This window comes from Canis aureus, chromosome 30, assembly GCF_053574225.1.
Source record: "Canis aureus isolate CA01 chromosome 30, VMU_Caureus_v.1.0, whole genome shotgun sequence".
Lineage (NCBI taxonomy): Eukaryota > Metazoa > Chordata > Mammalia > Carnivora > Canidae > Canis > Canis aureus.
In genome coordinates this window covers 16,302,918-16,319,784 of record NC_135640.1, presented here as the reverse complement: position 1 = coordinate 16,319,784, position 16,867 = coordinate 16,302,918, and the positions used below count along the sequence as shown (strand labels likewise).

The following is a 16,867-nucleotide window of genomic DNA, read 5'->3' as shown; positions in this document are numbered from 1 at the left end:
TATTTTTTTATTATTTATTCATGAGAGAGAGAGAGAGAGAGAGAGAGAGAGGCAGAGACACAGGCAGAGGGAGAAGCAGGCTCCATGCAGGGAGTCTGATGTGGGACTCAATCCCAGGACTCCAGGATCACGCCCTGGGCCAAAGGCAGGCGCTAAACCGCTGAGCCACCCAGGGATCCCCTACCTTTCCTGTTCAAAGCTTTCTCCCAGTAAGTATATAAAATACATCCATAGTACTTAATTGGATGAGGAACAGCTTAGAGCACCTGGCAGGCAAGGGTAGTTTAAGCCACAGTTTACTCTTTACAATAGTGTCATTTTAAGCCTGACCTGGAGTAAAGAAGAGGTTTTTTGACAGGGCTCCTCTCAATCTTAAAAACTGCCCTATGTCACGGTTCATTCTATCCACAGATAAGGAACTCATCAATTCCAAATAAAACAGTTAAATGAAATTAGAGCTATTGGCTTATGATTGATGCTTCTCTAGATCAGAGGATGCCAAAACATTGAGTGGAAGGAATGAGAGGGAAAAGTACCAGATACTGACTGAATCAGGATTTTTCAAACTCAGTTACCATGTTCCTCAGATTCCAAACCATTAAAATAAAATTGAAGAATCTCAGCTTCCTTGATTCTTTTGTCCACCACTCCCCTGAAGGGAATAACATCTCGTGCTGTTCTGCACCTACCTTACCTTACAATACTATAAATAGTTTTGGAACACTAACTCTTTGCCAAGAGGTATCCTAAGCACTTGCATTAACAAGGAAAAAAGCAAACGCAAATAAAATGGTAAAGACAAAAATTATATATGCAGATTTTTTTTCTTACAACCCTGAGCTTAAGAAAAGGTGAACTTGGCATTAATTTAATGAGTACCAAGAATATTAAACAGTGGAAAACACTCAAGTTACAAACAAAGTTAATTATATGTACAGGACACACATGTGTTCACCTAGTGCATAAAATAATTATGATAGAGTCAGCATAGTCCTATCTTCCATCTCTGTTTTGGACATTTTATTATAGAAATTTTCAATTATATATAAAGGAGGAGATAATAGTGAACTCATATCACCAAGCTTGAACAGGTATCAACCTATAGTCTATCTCATTTCATTTCTACCCACTTGACTCCCCAGCCCTCCAACTCCCACTATTTTTTTAAGAGTAGATCCCAGATACATAATTTCATGCTCTGATATATATTGTTAAAAAGCAAGCACTGTATTTTTTTTTAAAAAAAGCATAAGCACATTACCACCACTACACTAGAACAACATTAAGAAAAGTTGTGTAATATGACCAAATATATAGTCACTGTTAAAATTTTTCTAATAGCCTCAAGTGCTTTTTATTTATAGTTAATTTGAATCATGATCCAAACAGGATCATTGTAATGCATTCAGTTCACATTTCTTAATTCATAGGTCCTTCTCCATTAATTTGCTGAAGAAACTGGATTGTTTGTTCTGAGGAATTTTGCTGATTGCATCATTTGTGGTATTTTTCTTAAAACAACAACAACAACAACAAAAAAAAAAAAAAAACCCCATGTTCTTCTATCCTCTATGCTTCCTGTAAATTTTGTAGTCAGATCTCGAGGCTAGATAATGTTTAAGTTTGATATATGTGTATATATTTTAAAAGTAGGTCATCAGTGACTATATGCTTCCTGTTGCATTACTTTGGAAGCCTGTATATCTGGTTGTCTTCTATGCTTATGACTGTGAACTTGCTTAGTGGGTTCAGATGGCATCAGGCTGATCCATTCAGCACAAAGTTGCCCTTCAGCCTTGCAATGAAAAGTTTTTAACGTCATTTGTTGATTATCGCCAAGATCTATTGTTTCATTAGGGATTGTATGTGATTATATTCAATCATTCTTTCTGTATTTATTGAACAGAATTATTCCAAAAAGAGCTTTTCCACATTAACTATTTATTGATTATCTTGAGATACATTCATGTAAAAATGGCTCACTTTGTGTGTGGGGGTGGTTTATAAATGTTGCGTGGAAATTTCTCTATATTGCTTGGAAATTTCCAGGCCAAGATTATCCTTGCCATATAGGGTCAGGAAAATTCAGGGCTATATATAGACCTTCGTTATAGGTAGAATTTATGTCTGCTCTGAAACATATTACAAGCATGTTTAGGTAATCTAGTTTCTGTTTAATTAAAAATATTATTTACTAGATGTAGACTTAAATATCTGTTCCTTTTATTCCTCTAGGTCAATCCGGAGATCTATGTCTGAAAACAAAAGATTTGGTTAGTAATTCATAAGATTACTCATGCAGATAATATGTTCTGTTTCTCTGAAACTTCTTTTCTTCTGCCATTTCCATACAGCAACAATAAGTGATTAATGAAAGTCAAATTGAATTGTTTTTGAATTCTATAGAAGAAATTTTTTTAAAAGGAAGGTGGTTCCATTCTAACTGTAAATGGCTAAGACAAAGAAATCATTGATTTATTCAGAATAATTTCCTTTTACATTAAAAATATAATTCTCTTTGATGGTTTATTGGCTGATTATCTTCCGGCTTCCCAACTTTAGCTTGGCTGACCATGGTCAAGGTGACCTCTTCGGTATCTTTTCAGATACATGAAACCAGCAGTGAATAAAAAAGAAATAAAAAATGGTTGTATTACAAAAGATTCTTCTACAGCATTTCAAGCACCAGATCTTTTCTTTAGTTTCTGTGATTACAGTACTTGTAGTTATAATAAAGGCAATTGGCTTGATTTGCATTTAATTCTGAAGTAAATATCTATTAATTTTAGAAATTAATGGATGTCTCTCCTCTTATAGAATATAGTGTCACTATAAAATAGTCACAGTGGTAAACATCTGGATTATTCAGACAATAATTTATTTTTTTAAAGATTTTGTTTATTTATTTGAAAGAGCATGCATGAACAAATGGGGGGGAGGGGCAGAGGGAGAGGAAGAAGCAGACTCCCCACTGAGCAGGGAGCCCAATGCAGGGCTTGATCCCATGATCCCAAAATCAACACCTCAGTGGAAGGCTGACACTTAACCAACTGAACCACCCAGGGACAGAGGCAGTAATTTATTTTTAATGCAGTTTGTCAAACTTGTGCGTGCCTTTTCTCTCCAGCAGAATCTAGGAGTTGGATGCTCAAACTCCTTTCGTCATCTTTTCAAAAACCAGTCTCCTGAGTAGGATCTGAAAGCTCATTCAGACCAAAGTGATGATCACAATGGATGCATCTTCCAAGAGTGTCTTCATTTTAATTAGGTCTGATATTCTTCAGGTGGCAGCAGCCACAGGGACTATGTACTATCTCACTAGTCAAGGCCTTGTGGGCAGCTAGTTGTTAAATATTTTGAATATCAGCCCTGATTTAAATAATGCATAATCTTAAATAAAAGAAAGACAAAGATATATTTTCCATATACACTTATTCACATAGCCTGCTCTGCAATTTGTGCACACAAGGCTATAGATGTTTCCATCTTAATATAATTCTTGATGCTTGACTGCCTTCCTGTAGTCAAATATGAGAGTAAATAATGACTTTAAAAACAACATAGGTGGGCAGCCCGGGTGGCTCAGTGGTTTAGCGCTGCCTTCTGTCCAGGGCGTGATCCTGGAGACCGGGGATCGAGTCCCACATCGGGCTCCCTGCATGAAGCCTGCTTCTGCCTCTGCCTGTGTCTCTGCCTCTGTGTGTGTGTGTGTGTGTGTGTGTGTGTCCCTCATGAGTAAATAAATAAAATATTGAAAAAAAAAAAAAACCAACACAGGCATGCTGACCTTGTTTCCATGTGATGCTTTGGGTGCGTAATCTCAATTTTGCTTTATCAATATGATGATACAACATGTGTAATGATCCTCTTTGGTAAGGAGGTTAGAAGGGATTCTAATTTCTTCATTTTATTTTTTTTAATTTGTTTTAATTTTTTTTTTTTAATTTCTTCATTTTAGTGTAGTTCTGTTCTTCACCACATGTCCAGGTTCTGCTCTAGGTGGTGTGAGGACAAGGGCAAGCAAGTCATCGTTCTTCCACTCAAGATTTGAGAGTTTCTTGAAACTATCACAACTCATTTTTCTCTCCATACATGTGATCATTTAGTTACAAATGATGAGGAATGTGGAGGGTGGAGGCACTGAACTAAGCCTAAAATCATAAAGGTTAACTCAGGAAAAATACTTCCAAGAATAATGTAATCATAAACTATCAACAGGTATTTCAATTGCAGCATCCTACCACAAATGCTTGGGTGCTTATATAGTTCATGGAAATAAATGGGAGCCCACAGGACGCTTGGGGTTTTGCGTCAGGGACTACTACACTCTCCAGGATGGACCACAGAGCTCTCTGATTATCACTTACCAAGTTAGAACTCTGTGCTGATCTTGTTTTGATTTTATATTTCTTACACTTACTGGACATATTTCTGCTAACCAATCCTCTACTATATTTTAGAAAGGAAAACAGTGAATGACACAATCTGGCATGAACCCGGCAAGGCTGAGAATGATTCCCACATCAGAAGACACTGTCAGCTAAAAGGTAATTGCTAAATTTAGTTCAGCTGACTTAGCATTTTCCCAAAGTAGTTTAAAGGGCAGGTAAGACAACTTTATCTCTTTCTCTTTTAAAATAAGCAGGGCATCGTGGTCTACTTAAAAAGGAAAAAAAAAAAAAAACAAAAACAGGGACACCTGGGTGGCTCAGCAGGTAAGCCTTTGCCTTCGGCTAAGGTCCTGATCCTGGAGTCCTGAGATCGAATCCCACATCGGGCTCCCTGCATGGAGCCTGCTTCTCCCTCTGCCTGTGTCTCTGCCTCTGTCTGTGTGTGTCTCTTGTGAATAAGTAAAATCTGAAGAAAAAAAACTAGAATAGGAAGTATATATTATTAATAGGATATATACCCATGTATTGGTGTGTACAGATACACATAGATGTATAGAAAGGAAGTGGAATCTAGGTTGACTGTTATTCAGTTACCCCAAAGCCCCCTCCAGCGACCCTCAGTTTGTTTCCTATGCTTAAGGGTCTCTTATGGTTTGTCTCACTTTCTGATTTCATCTTGTTTCATTTTTTCCTCCATGATCTTCTGTTTTGTTTCTTAACTTCCACCTATGAGTGAGATCTATGATAATTCTCTCTCTGATTGACTTATTTCACTTAGCATAATATCCTCAAGTTCTATCCACATCGTTGCAAATGGCAAGATTTCATTTTTTGATGGCCGAGTCATATTCTATTATATATATCTACCACATCTTCTTTATCCATTCATCTGTTGATGGACCCATGGGCTCTTCCCATAGTTTGGCTACTGTGGACATTGCTGCTATGAGCATTGGGGTGCAGGTGCCCCTTTGGATCACTACATTTGTATCCTTGGGGTAAATACCCAGTAGTGCCATTGCTGGGTTGTAGAGTAGCTCTATTTTCAACTTTTTGAGAACTTATATACTGTTTTCCAGAGTGGCTGTACCAGCTTGCATTCTTGTCCGTGGCGTACAAGGGTTCCCCTTTCTCTGCATCCTTGCCAAGTGGTGTGCCAAGTGATGTGGAGCATTTTTTTTTTTCATTTGTCTGTTGGCTGTTTGTATGTCTTCTTTGGATAAATGTATGCTCATGTCTTTTGTCCATTTCTTGATTGGACTATTTGTTCCTTGGGTGTTGAGTTTAATAAGTTCTTTATAAATCTTGGATTCTAGCCTTTTATCTGATATGTCACATGTTAACTGTTTCCTTTGCTGTCCAAAAGCTTTTTATCTTGATGAAGTCCCAATAGTTCATTTTTGCCTTTGTTTCCCTTGCCTTTGGAGATGTGTCTAGCAAGAAGTTGCTGTCGCCGAGGTCAAAGAGGCTGCTGCCTGTGTTCTCCTCTAGGATTTTGATGGATTCCTGTCTCACATTTAGGACTTTCATCCATTTTGAGTCTGTTTTTGTGTATGGTTTAAGGAAATGGTCCAATTTCATCTTCTGCATGTGGCTGTCCAATTTTCCCTACACCACTTATTGAAGAGACTATCTTTTTTCCATCGGATATTCTATCCTGCTTTGTAGAAGATTAGTTGACCATAGAGTTGAGGGTCCATTTCTGGGTTCTCTATTCTGTTCCATTGCTCTATGTGTCTGTTTTTGTGCCAGTACCATACTGTCTTGATGATCACAGCTTTGTAATAGAGCTTGAAGTCCAGGATTGTGATGCCAACCATTTTGGTTTTCTTTTTCCATGTTCTTTTGGCTATTCAGGGTCTTTTCTGGTTCCATACAAATTTTAGGATTATTTGTTCCAACTTTGTGAAATAAGTTGATGGTATTTTGATAGGATTGCATTGAATATATAGATTGCTCTAGGTAGCATAGACTTTTTAACAATATTCTTCTAATCCGTGAGCATGGAACATTTTTCCATTTCTTTGTGTTTTCTTCAGTTTCTTTCACGAGTGTGTCTATAGTTTTCTGACTACAGATATTTTGCCTCGGTAATTAGGTTTATTCCTACTTATCTTATGGTTTGGGGTGCAATTGTAAATGGGATTGACTCCTTAATATCTTTTTCTTCTGTCTCATTGTTAGTGTATAGAAATGCAACTGATTTCTGTGCGTTGATTTTATATTCTACCATTTTGCTGAGTTCCTCTATTAGTTCTAGCAATTTTGGAGTCTTTTGGGTTTTCCAAATGGAGTACCATGTCATCTACAAAGAGTGAGAGTTTGACTTCTTCTTTGCCAATTCAGATGCCTTTTATTTCTTTTTGTTGTCTGATTACTGAGGGTGGGACTTCTACTACTATGTTGAACAGTGATGAGAGTGGACATACTTGTCGTGTTCCTGATCTTAGGGGAAAAGATCTCAATTTTTCCCCATTGAGAACACATTTATTGTGGACATTTTGTACATGGTTTTTATGATATTGAAGTATATTCACTCTATCCCTACACTGTGAAGCGTTTTAATCAAGAAGGGATGCTGTACTTTGTCAAATGCTTTTTACCAATAATACATTATATGTTAATTTTATTTAAATAAAAATTTTAAAAAATCATCAGAAACAAACTGAGGGTCGCTAGAGGGGATGAAAGCAGGGGGACGGGGTAACTGGGTGATGGAGGGTATGTGATGTAGTGAACATTGAATATTATATAAGACTGATTAATCACTGACCTCTACCTCTGAAACCAATAATACACTACATGTTAATTAATTTAATTTAAATAAAGTTAAAATAATAAATAGAATCTGTGGTCTCACGGCATGTGCATTTACAAATAAATGGACTACCTTAGCCAAAAGTTAAAAAAAAAAAATTAGGTTGACTATTGAAGCAAAGAATCAATTGCAAATAATATTTGACAGTCTTTAATGTCTAAGAGAATTTTAAAATGTATTAAAAATCAGCACAGAAAAATCCTCTAAAATAACATCAATATATTAGTAGTTGTTCAAACATTTAAGTTTTTCTTAAAAATATAAAAGAATAACCTTGATTATTAATACAAAATTATATCATTTAATAATCTAAAAATTTCCAGGAAGTGAAAATTAGTAGCCAGGTATAGAAAAATTAATTAATAATAAATGACTTCAAAGTTAAAATCAGGGATCCCTGGGTGGTGCAGCGGTTTAGCGCCTGTCTTTGGCCCAGGGCCCGATCCTGGAGACCCGGGATCGAGTCCCACGTCAGGCTCCCGGTGCATGGAGCCTGCTTCTCCCTCTGCCTGTGTCTCTGCCTCTCTCTCTCTCTCCTCTGTGACTATCATAAATAAATAAAAATTTTAAAAAAATGTTAAAATCAGTTAACTTTGGGAATGAATAAAACACAAAGTCTTAAGAATTCACAAAGATGAATAGCAGCATAAAAAGTTGATCTACTTGGTATGCTTCCTTTAATGTTATTGGAACAAGAAATAATTGATTGTGTTAGTTATTGATTATTTAAGAGTTTATAATTTTTAAAAATATTTTTAATATCTTGAGACAGGGAATTATAATGCATTTTTATCATTAGTTTAGTGATTTGATTATAGACTGTTCAAATTTTACCTTTTGTTTAAGAGTGCTTTTAATTAAATAAGTAATTTACAAAGTAATTACTTATGAAAATAATTTATTTTGAAATATTTCGGTTTTCAAGATTATGTAACATTTCAGTGAATAAATTTAACTGAATTCTTAAACATAATTTTCTCTATTATAAGTAAATAGGTAAAGCATATTGAGATTTAGATATTTTCTTTTAATTACAACATAGGAAATGTTTTAATAATATCATGTTTTGACTGGACTCTCTACCTCACAGATGCCAGCTATCCTCATTCACACTCTGTAGATTAGTCAAACATTCATCTACATCATCTGCCCTCTATCCCTTTAATAAACACATTTGATTTTTAGCTTATCATATATTGATCTATGGATGAAGAAGTTATAATTGTACTATAGATTATTTTAACTTACAAATTTTGTCATAAGTTTCCTTAAGAATTCAGTTTGCTAAAACCAATTTCTCTGATTTTTTTTTAACTGTATAGCCAAAAAATCTTGGCTTACAGTGAGGTGTTTCTGATTAGTGATGTGTTCTTTGTCAGAGAAGAAAAAAGAAAGCCTTTAAAGAAACCTTCTCAGCTTTGGGTATTTGTGATTCTTGAGCTACCGCATATTTGTGTGTGTATTTGTGTGTGTGCGTGTATCTAAAATTTCAGCTGGCATTCCAGCAGTAGCAGCTGAGTCACAGCACATTTCCTAGGGATTAATGCTGTGCGAGGAAGAGTTGATGGCCTGAGACCAAGGCTGTCGGTGTCATTGTAAATTGAAGGGAGAAATTCGTGGCGAAGGGAGGACCACATGTTGTGGACTTGAATTTTATGGGTGGAGTAGCTTCATTTGGAAAGCTCAGAGTATTTCTAGGCAATTAGTGCCCTACCCATCAACCCATAATATTTCTTTCTCATTTTAAACACTACTTTTCAACCGTTAATTGCATAATTACTTAAGAGAGGTTTACTGTGTCTGAGGATAGGCAGTCTGTCAAGTTTAGGGAGAGGAAGACCTGAAGGTGCCTCATCAATATCACCAGAGCCCATTATTTTATTGAACACGAATGATGAAATTTTAAAGACAGCCTCAATAAAACAGAAGGAATGTATAGGTAATTAAATGGTAGGAGTGGTATTAACTCCCAAAGAATCTATTACAAACTCAAAAACCAAAAATAAATAAATAAATAAATAAATAGCCATTTTTCTCCATTTCTGTTTCAAAATAGTATTTCTACATGACACATATTAATAGCATTTCAGGCCTAAAGAGTACTGAGACCCCATGGAAGGAGCATCCACAGGTTGTGTTCATCAAGGATTTATGCCTGGTGTTTTAATCCATAAAGATATTCTCATAGCTCGATGATATGACTATGTTATGTCAGTTAAGACAAAATTTATCAGAATAAGTTGAATGCCAGGAGCATAATATTTTTAGTTTATCTAGTCCATTTCCCATTTCCTTCTTCTAAGAAGAGTTTTATCAAAACCTCCATCTGTGCTGTTAAAAGAGACTACATCTGTAAAATAAAAATTCGGGATAAATTAAGTGCTCAGGACTTTATGACTGAAGCTCTGATATAGTTTAGGTAGCAAGGGAAATTAGCCTGTAACTCATATTAATTGTATTTTTAGCACCATAAACAGGCAAATATTCATAATATTCATTACAGTAAATTAAAGCCAATTTTAAGATTTCAAAATTTATTTTGGTCTTAATTTTTTGTCATTTGCTTTTCCTTTTTTAAGATTTTATTTATTTATTTGAGAGAGAGAGAGAGGCAGAGCATAAGCAGGGGGAGCAGCAGCCGCTGAGGGAGAGGGAGAAGCAGGCTACTCACTGATCAGGGGCCCTGGGATCATGACCTGAGCCCAACCAAGGCCGAGGCTTAATTGACTGAGCCACCCAGGTGCCCCTATTTTGGCCTTCCTTTTATGAAGAAAACAAATTAAGCCTAAAAACAACAAACTTTGAAATATGTGAACAGGAGTTTACCTAAGATCAAGTTTTATTTATGTAAAGATAATATCAGGAACAAAGTTTTTATATTTTATCAGAAAGTTCAAGAATAAAAGCAAAGCAAAAATTTCAAAAAATTATCAAAAGTAAACAAAACCTGCTTAGAGATTTTTCGAACAGTGTGACCATGCCAGACTATTCCATAAAACAGAAAATACACACACACAAACACACACATAAAATTGACCTGTTAGTAAAGGAAGTAAGGGGCTGGATAAGGCCAATAAACATGGTTAGTATTGAAGGGAATATTAATTTTACCCATACTGCTGTCAAATTATTTTAAAAATAAATACTCCTTACATAGATTTTGATGAGATTCATTATCAAAAATCCCACTGGAGGAGAGAAGCTGTGAGGGCTTCCCAGTTTAGCATTTGAATTGCCATTGGTGTGAAATCTTCTTTGCTGAATTCTAGTCGCTATTACTTGGCAAGCCTTTTCAGAGTAAGCATATAAATATTTTGGTTTGGTTTTTCCAGACATTATGAATTCTCTTTCTTTTTTGGCTTGATACCCTCACTTTCAGGATGCCAAATATATAAAGTCACAAATATATTTACAAATGTTTAATTTTCAGGGACCACAGTCTAATTTAAAGATTGTTTCCCAAGACCATGTAATTTAACTCTAGTTAGACTGAGTTGCATGAAGAGTAACCAGGAGAAGCCCTATTTCACACCTGAATATCTGCTTATCATGTGGAAATAAACTCCCTGAGCAAAGGCTGCCTTTGAGTGGGCCTCTTAGTTCCAAGGAGGGCTTTCTGAATTGAATGATAACACTCAGCCTCCTAGTGTTTTGTACAAATGAATCTCCCTTTAGTTCTGTCGGAGTTCTTCCTAGGATTATAGTTACCTGAGTATGGTCAGAAGTTATCTTCATTAGAATAACCTAAAAGCTGATTAGAAATATTGCTCTTGTACCTAATCTGAGGGGCAGTTGGAATCTGAATGTTTATGTGGAATGGTGCATTCCTATGTACACTGTCATTTGTGACTCACTTATGCAGTGCAGTGCATGCACATTCTGATCACCTTGTTGCTGCAAACAAACCACCCTCAAATTTAATGGAATCAAATATTTTGTCAGGCTCGTGGATTTTGTGGGCCAGGAATTCATTCAGGGCAGTGCTTCATGATATCTGAGGCTTCTTCTGGAAAGCCTTTATTGACTGGGGAGGACTTAAATATCTGGTGGCTTGAATCATCTAGAGACCTTTTCATGTAGATATTTGGCACCTGTTCTGGGATAACTTGCAGGCTGGGCTCAGTGGAGACTTTCAACTGGAGACCAGTATGTGCCCTCTCCAAGTGATGTGAGCTCCCTCCTATGCCAAGGGCTGGGTTGCAAGAGAAAGAAACACGAGAGGGAGCTTCGCATATCGTGGGGGGAAGTGTCTGGAGAGCAAGCATCCCAAATGATCAAGACAGAAACTGTAAGGCTTCTTCTGACCTAGTGTTGGGGGTCACAAAGCATCATTTCCACTTCATTGTCCTGTGACAAGTGAGTTACTAAGATCAGCTCAGTTCAATAAGAGGAGAATTGAACTCTATTTCTGGATGGAGGCGTGCCAAGTTCACATTTCAGAACATGTGGTGTGAGAGAGATTTCTGTGGCCATCTATGGAAAGCACAACTGCATATTGCCTAATTCAACTATTGCAACTCTGTTGCTACTTAGGACCTAATTGCTTCTGTTTTTACAAATAATCTCTCATCGGACAATATTTAGAAGATTACAAATAAGTAAAAATGTATAAGACCACAAAATAATCAGCTACTCTCCATAAAATACCATTTTTTTGATGTCTCTTCCTTAGTCCAAGACTCTGGAAGGTCCTCCATTTTCTACAGCAGAGGCCACATACTGGTAGCTCTGTAACCTAATTTATTCTGAGAAAAAGCTTCCTTGGACTATAAGATACTTTAAAAATCAGGAAATTTTACATTAATATCAATATATTCATAGTTTCCTGAAAACGATGAGGGAAACCAACAATCCTGGGCTCAAAGTCTGAGGTGATTTTGGTTGGGAAAAGCTGAGAGCAATGACTGCCCTTTTAGCAATGGTGACCCATCACTCACCACAAATCTTCTATTACCTCCCTGACAAAATCACCTCATTTAGTTAAGTTGCTTATTTGACTGCATTTAGTTAAGTTGCTTTTATCCTGCAGATATATTTATATTTGCAACACTAGTCTAGTAGGTTATGTCCAAATTCCTCTACCTTGTACTCATGTGCCCTTAAAATTTCACTTTATTCACCCTTCCAGCCCTACGTCCCCCAACGCTATCTTCAGAATTGTCATTTGACCAATATCAATCTCTACACTTCATTAAATGTATTCCACTTATTCCACACAGTAGGCTAGTGTTTGTCACATTGCCGCTGTATTTTTATTTTTCCTTTTCTTCTCCCTTACCAAACTATATCCACTCTTCTAGCTTCCTCTGCAGTCATACCTCTCCCAGGAGCAGCCTGAGTCATAGTGCTCTCTCCCCATAGTAGCATTCGAATCACTCATTTTATAATTTGCATTGCTATTTAAGTGATGTAAAGCATGGTGCATATGCTCAGCTGCTTCCAGATTCTAGAGCACAGGTGACCACTTTACTGTTCTTTTCCTCTACCCAAAGGGTGTTCTCCAAATTTCATGGTAAAGGAATCAAAAAAGGGAAGAAATGAGGAATGAAGGAACAGAGATGAGAATCTTTCTCCTAAATACAAAAACTTAAACAAACAAAAATGGTTGTACAAACTGCTTCTTGCATCCTGACCCTGTAATGCAAGATCTAGTTGCAAAGAGTCAGATCACAAAACTAGCTTATTTTAAAATTTAAGTATTTTCCGGAATCTTGTGTGATTACTCTGATTTTAAATATTGTTAATGATATAAATAACTCTAAGACTGAGCTGTGAATTTAAAATATCTTTTCACTATTGCTAAAATAGAGATTTGCAGGAAACCTCCCCTCTGTATTTCACTGTGCATGGAGAGTAGGCCTTGCCCACAACCCCTCACACCTCACCCCCTGTAGAATCTGAGACTGACGAATAGCAGGAAACTAAAGTAGTGACTACAAGTAAAGCCTTCAGGCTTGGTGGCCCAGTGATATCTGCAGGCTCAGTAGCCTCATCTGTAAACTAAAGGGCTTAGATTAAGTGAACCTTAAAATTCTGTCTTCTTTTAGCACATGTACATTTCAGATTTACATAAATGGAAACCCTTTTCCAGTGACTGCAAGGGAAATGCTACTACTTTTTGAAAGATTTCATGTAGCTGCAAGCAAATGGATGCCATATTCCAAGCCTTTTACTAAAGCACGCCTAGAACAATTTCAACCTAAATAATCCATGTTGAGAAGACATAAGCCAATGAAGCTCAAAATGTCCAGGGGGGAGAGCTTAGTTTTACAGAATCAGGTGAGGTGATAACATCATGGAATCATAGCGTTTGGGAGTTAGGCATGGCTTTTGTAGCTAGTATGCTACTCTTTCATTACTGAGAGGGGAAACTGAGTCCCAGAGAGGTTCCATGCCTTGCTCAGATACTCAGCTGGCCAGTGGCATTCTTCATTTTTATTTCATTAAATTTATATTTTATTTTGATCTGTTTCTTGTGAGAATAACATATCTTTAAGAAAGTAAAGATTTGTTATCTAGGCAATACAGTACTTTTTAATAGATTAATGAAAATAATGAGTATTAAATGGCACTTTAACTCTTAAATCCTGTAATTTCTGATAATCTACATATGACGTTAATCTCTTTTCATAGATCTAAATGAAGATGATTTTCTTTTGAGTAATAACATACATACTTTTCAAGGAAAAAAAAACACAAGGCATTTCCTGTCAGGTAATGTGAATACTCAACATTTGGCGTAGTGTTTTGTGAAAATCATCTTTTTATTGAGCTCTGTAATATTCTAGATGTAGTGTACAATACTTAGTCTTGTAGCTATTTTGCATTTAGATATTGTAGGTTGTTTTGTAATTGATATGCTTACATCTCTGTGAATTGGAATATAAGTGAAAAAATCAAATGATGACTTGAATTAATAAACCATTTTGATTATGTAAAACATTATGTTCTACAGCCTTTTGATAAGTAACTCTGAGCCTGTTAAATTAATGTCCTGGGATTTTCTCTGACAAGACCTATGTTAAGTGCTTAGAACTATCTGACAACCTTCAATGAGGGGCACGCCCCTCGTGTTTTTACATTTGATATAAAAACATATACTATTATAAATTGCATTAATTAGCCCAGGAGTTCAGGTAATTAAGAATGTCTGAACCTTGGGCCTCCCTAATAATAATAACATAACATTAATTAACAGCCAAATAGTTGCTATTCACCCTGTAATGAAAAATAGTATATGAGTCAATAGGGCCAACTCAAGCATCATACTAATTTTTGATATTTTTCTGACAGCCATGGGATTCTCTTTAATCATTCTGATAGTTTTATTAGAAAATTTAGAACTGGCCTTCCTTGGGGCAGTAGCCTGATCAACAGGAAGACAGAACACAGCATCTGAACCATGAGGGGCTATTTGGTGAGAAAAGGCAGGTCACATTCCTAAATCCAGCCTGATTTCTGAGGCTGTCAGAGGCCTTCCAATGGATTAGACAGTGGACCATAACTTGTGATCAGCCACAGTTTCTGCTGGCTGTTCTGAGGCCGCCAGAGCAATAGTAGTGCACTCCTGAGGGAGCTGAGCACATGGTGTGAGTGCCTTCAACCAGTGAGTTCTCCTGCAGTGCATGGTGGAGAGCTCTGGAAAGAGCTCTAAATCTTAGTTTGGCCCTTAGTACCTCCATGATTTGGGGTAATTTACATAATCTCTCTCTCTACCTCAGTTTTCAAGATCTGAAAAATTGGTCTATAAGAACCTTTATCTCATGGCTGGCATGAGAGATTAAGTGAGATACTTTATTAAAGCACTTAGTTTCATGGCTGGCATTCAGGAGATGCTTTAAAAAAATTCAACTGCCACTGTCCCTGAGGCTCCTCTCTTCTCTTCTCCCTCCCATTCCTCCTCCTTTTACTCTTTGCAAGGGCTTGATGACACTTTCACGAGCACAGCTGGCCAATTATTTCTGAAATATGCAGTCTCATTCTCCTAAATTTAGATGAGGCCTCAGATATAGCATGTAAGTGAAACATTGTCTGATAGCCAGGGGAAAAAATGACGGCCGATTTACAGTAAGAGCTCCCCAGACATGTGCTATGCCAAAAGAAGTCCTTCTTTAGGTTTTAAGGAGAAAAATAGAACCATATCTGAGATGTTAAACTTCTTAGAAGAAAAGGGTTAAAGGTAAATCTTTACTATGCCAATCTTTCTGGCATTTTCATTGGCTAAGAAATGATCCTTCTAGAATAGTAACCATTCACTTGTACTATGTAGTTTATCATTGAAGATCAGTTTGGGGAATTCATAAACAGTGACAGACAAGCAGGAGATATCGAATCTAGAAATCTTCATTTGGGAGTGCAGGTTGGTCTTATCTATCTTTAATGTCTCTCTTATACACGATGGGCATTCAATTGAACTTAACTACTTAGGAAACACTTTTTCTGTATGACAGAATTGTGTAATGAAATATTATTAAGAAGTGTCATGCAAATTATTAATCTGTTAACTCCTTGTGACTGAGGAAAAGTAAAAGGACTTTACCCTTTGAAAGATGAGGCAGAGAGGGAACCACTGTCTGGTGTGAAGGGGCAGACTGGCTTATGGGTGGTATCTGTAAGAATGGACTTTGGCATAGAGTGCACCTCTCATCATGGGAGCAAATGACTTAACAGAGCCATGTTTCTCCAGTTGTGGTGTGGGAACTGTATGTATGACAATGAGGGGACTAGGGGGCACCAGGGTGGCTAAGTCAGTTAAGCACCCGACTCTTGATTTTGGCTCAGGCATGACCTCAGGGTCATGAGATGGAGCCGCCCATGGACTCCTTGCTGCTTAGGATTCTCTCTCTCCCTCTCCCTATTTATGAGTGAACTGATGATGCTAAGTACAAAAACTATGAGACTATGGCATCCAGACAGTTGATGGGCACTGTCTACAGATATGGTGCTCCATGTAATTCTGTTTTACAAGCCCAAACTTGACTCATATCTGGTCTGGTCTGGGAAGACAGTAGCCTCACAGAAAAGTTAGTTTTTATTTCATATTGTGAGAATGATTGATATTCATTGTAGAACTTTTTAAAATCATGTAAAAGTAGAAAGGATTAAAATGATGAATAATATCTCAACAGGGTAAATATTTTCATATGGCTGGCTATTCTACTGAATATCATTAACATGGGATAAAGTTCATAGGAAGTAAAATATATTCATAATTATAAGTATCACAGGACTGTGTCTGCAAAATATATTTTGGGTGATAAAAACATTCATAATACAAAATGTAAACATTAACTGAATTACCAATCAGGAAATTCTCAACTAGATATGTTTCCTTCATGTTTTCAAAATAAGAGGAAAGATCTCAGGCATAGAAAAAAATGCAAGGAACCACATAGCAGGGGGTAGGGGTGGGAAGTGTTTATGGGATTCTCTCTCCAATACCGGCTTAGTGCCATGAATATTTCTGACTACTTGTCCTGGAAGAAACCTGCTGGAGAACCCACCTTGCAGGACAATTGCCGATGGGGGAGAGCTTGAAGCAAAGCCAACTGCCTGGTACTGTGATCATTATACCGACCATAAAGAACATCTTGGGGTAACTTGACTCCAGCATTTATTTTTGTATCCTTGTTCTTATTTGTTCTTTTCTGGCAGCATT

At 36.8% G+C, this 16,867-nt stretch overlaps 2 protein-coding genes across 25 annotated transcripts in view; one reads left to right on the top strand and one right to left on the bottom strand.

Annotated features, from left to right (window-relative positions):
- LOC144301748 (uncharacterized) overlaps positions 1 to 16,867 on the bottom strand; it is a 355,630-nt gene that overhangs the window by 134,421 nt on the left and 204,342 nt on the right. The window lies entirely within an intron of this gene.
- The window catches only part of SAMSN1 (SAM domain, SH3 domain and nuclear localization signals 1), a 268,791-nt gene that overhangs the window by 156,389 nt on the left and 95,535 nt on the right, over positions 1 to 16,867 (top strand). For 3 of the 4 annotated variants that reach the window (XM_077878807.1, XM_077878805.1, XM_077878804.1), the window contains 3 exons: positions 2,236 to 2,273; positions 4,461 to 4,547; positions 13,843 to 13,923. In XM_077878807.1, coding sequence (XP_077734933.1) covers positions 2,236 to 2,273; positions 4,461 to 4,547; positions 13,843 to 13,923 — 206 coding nt within the window. The remainder of the gene's footprint in view (positions 1 to 2,235; positions 2,274 to 4,460; positions 4,548 to 13,842; positions 13,924 to 16,867) is intronic. The other variant, XM_077878806.1, reaches the window with a different exon arrangement.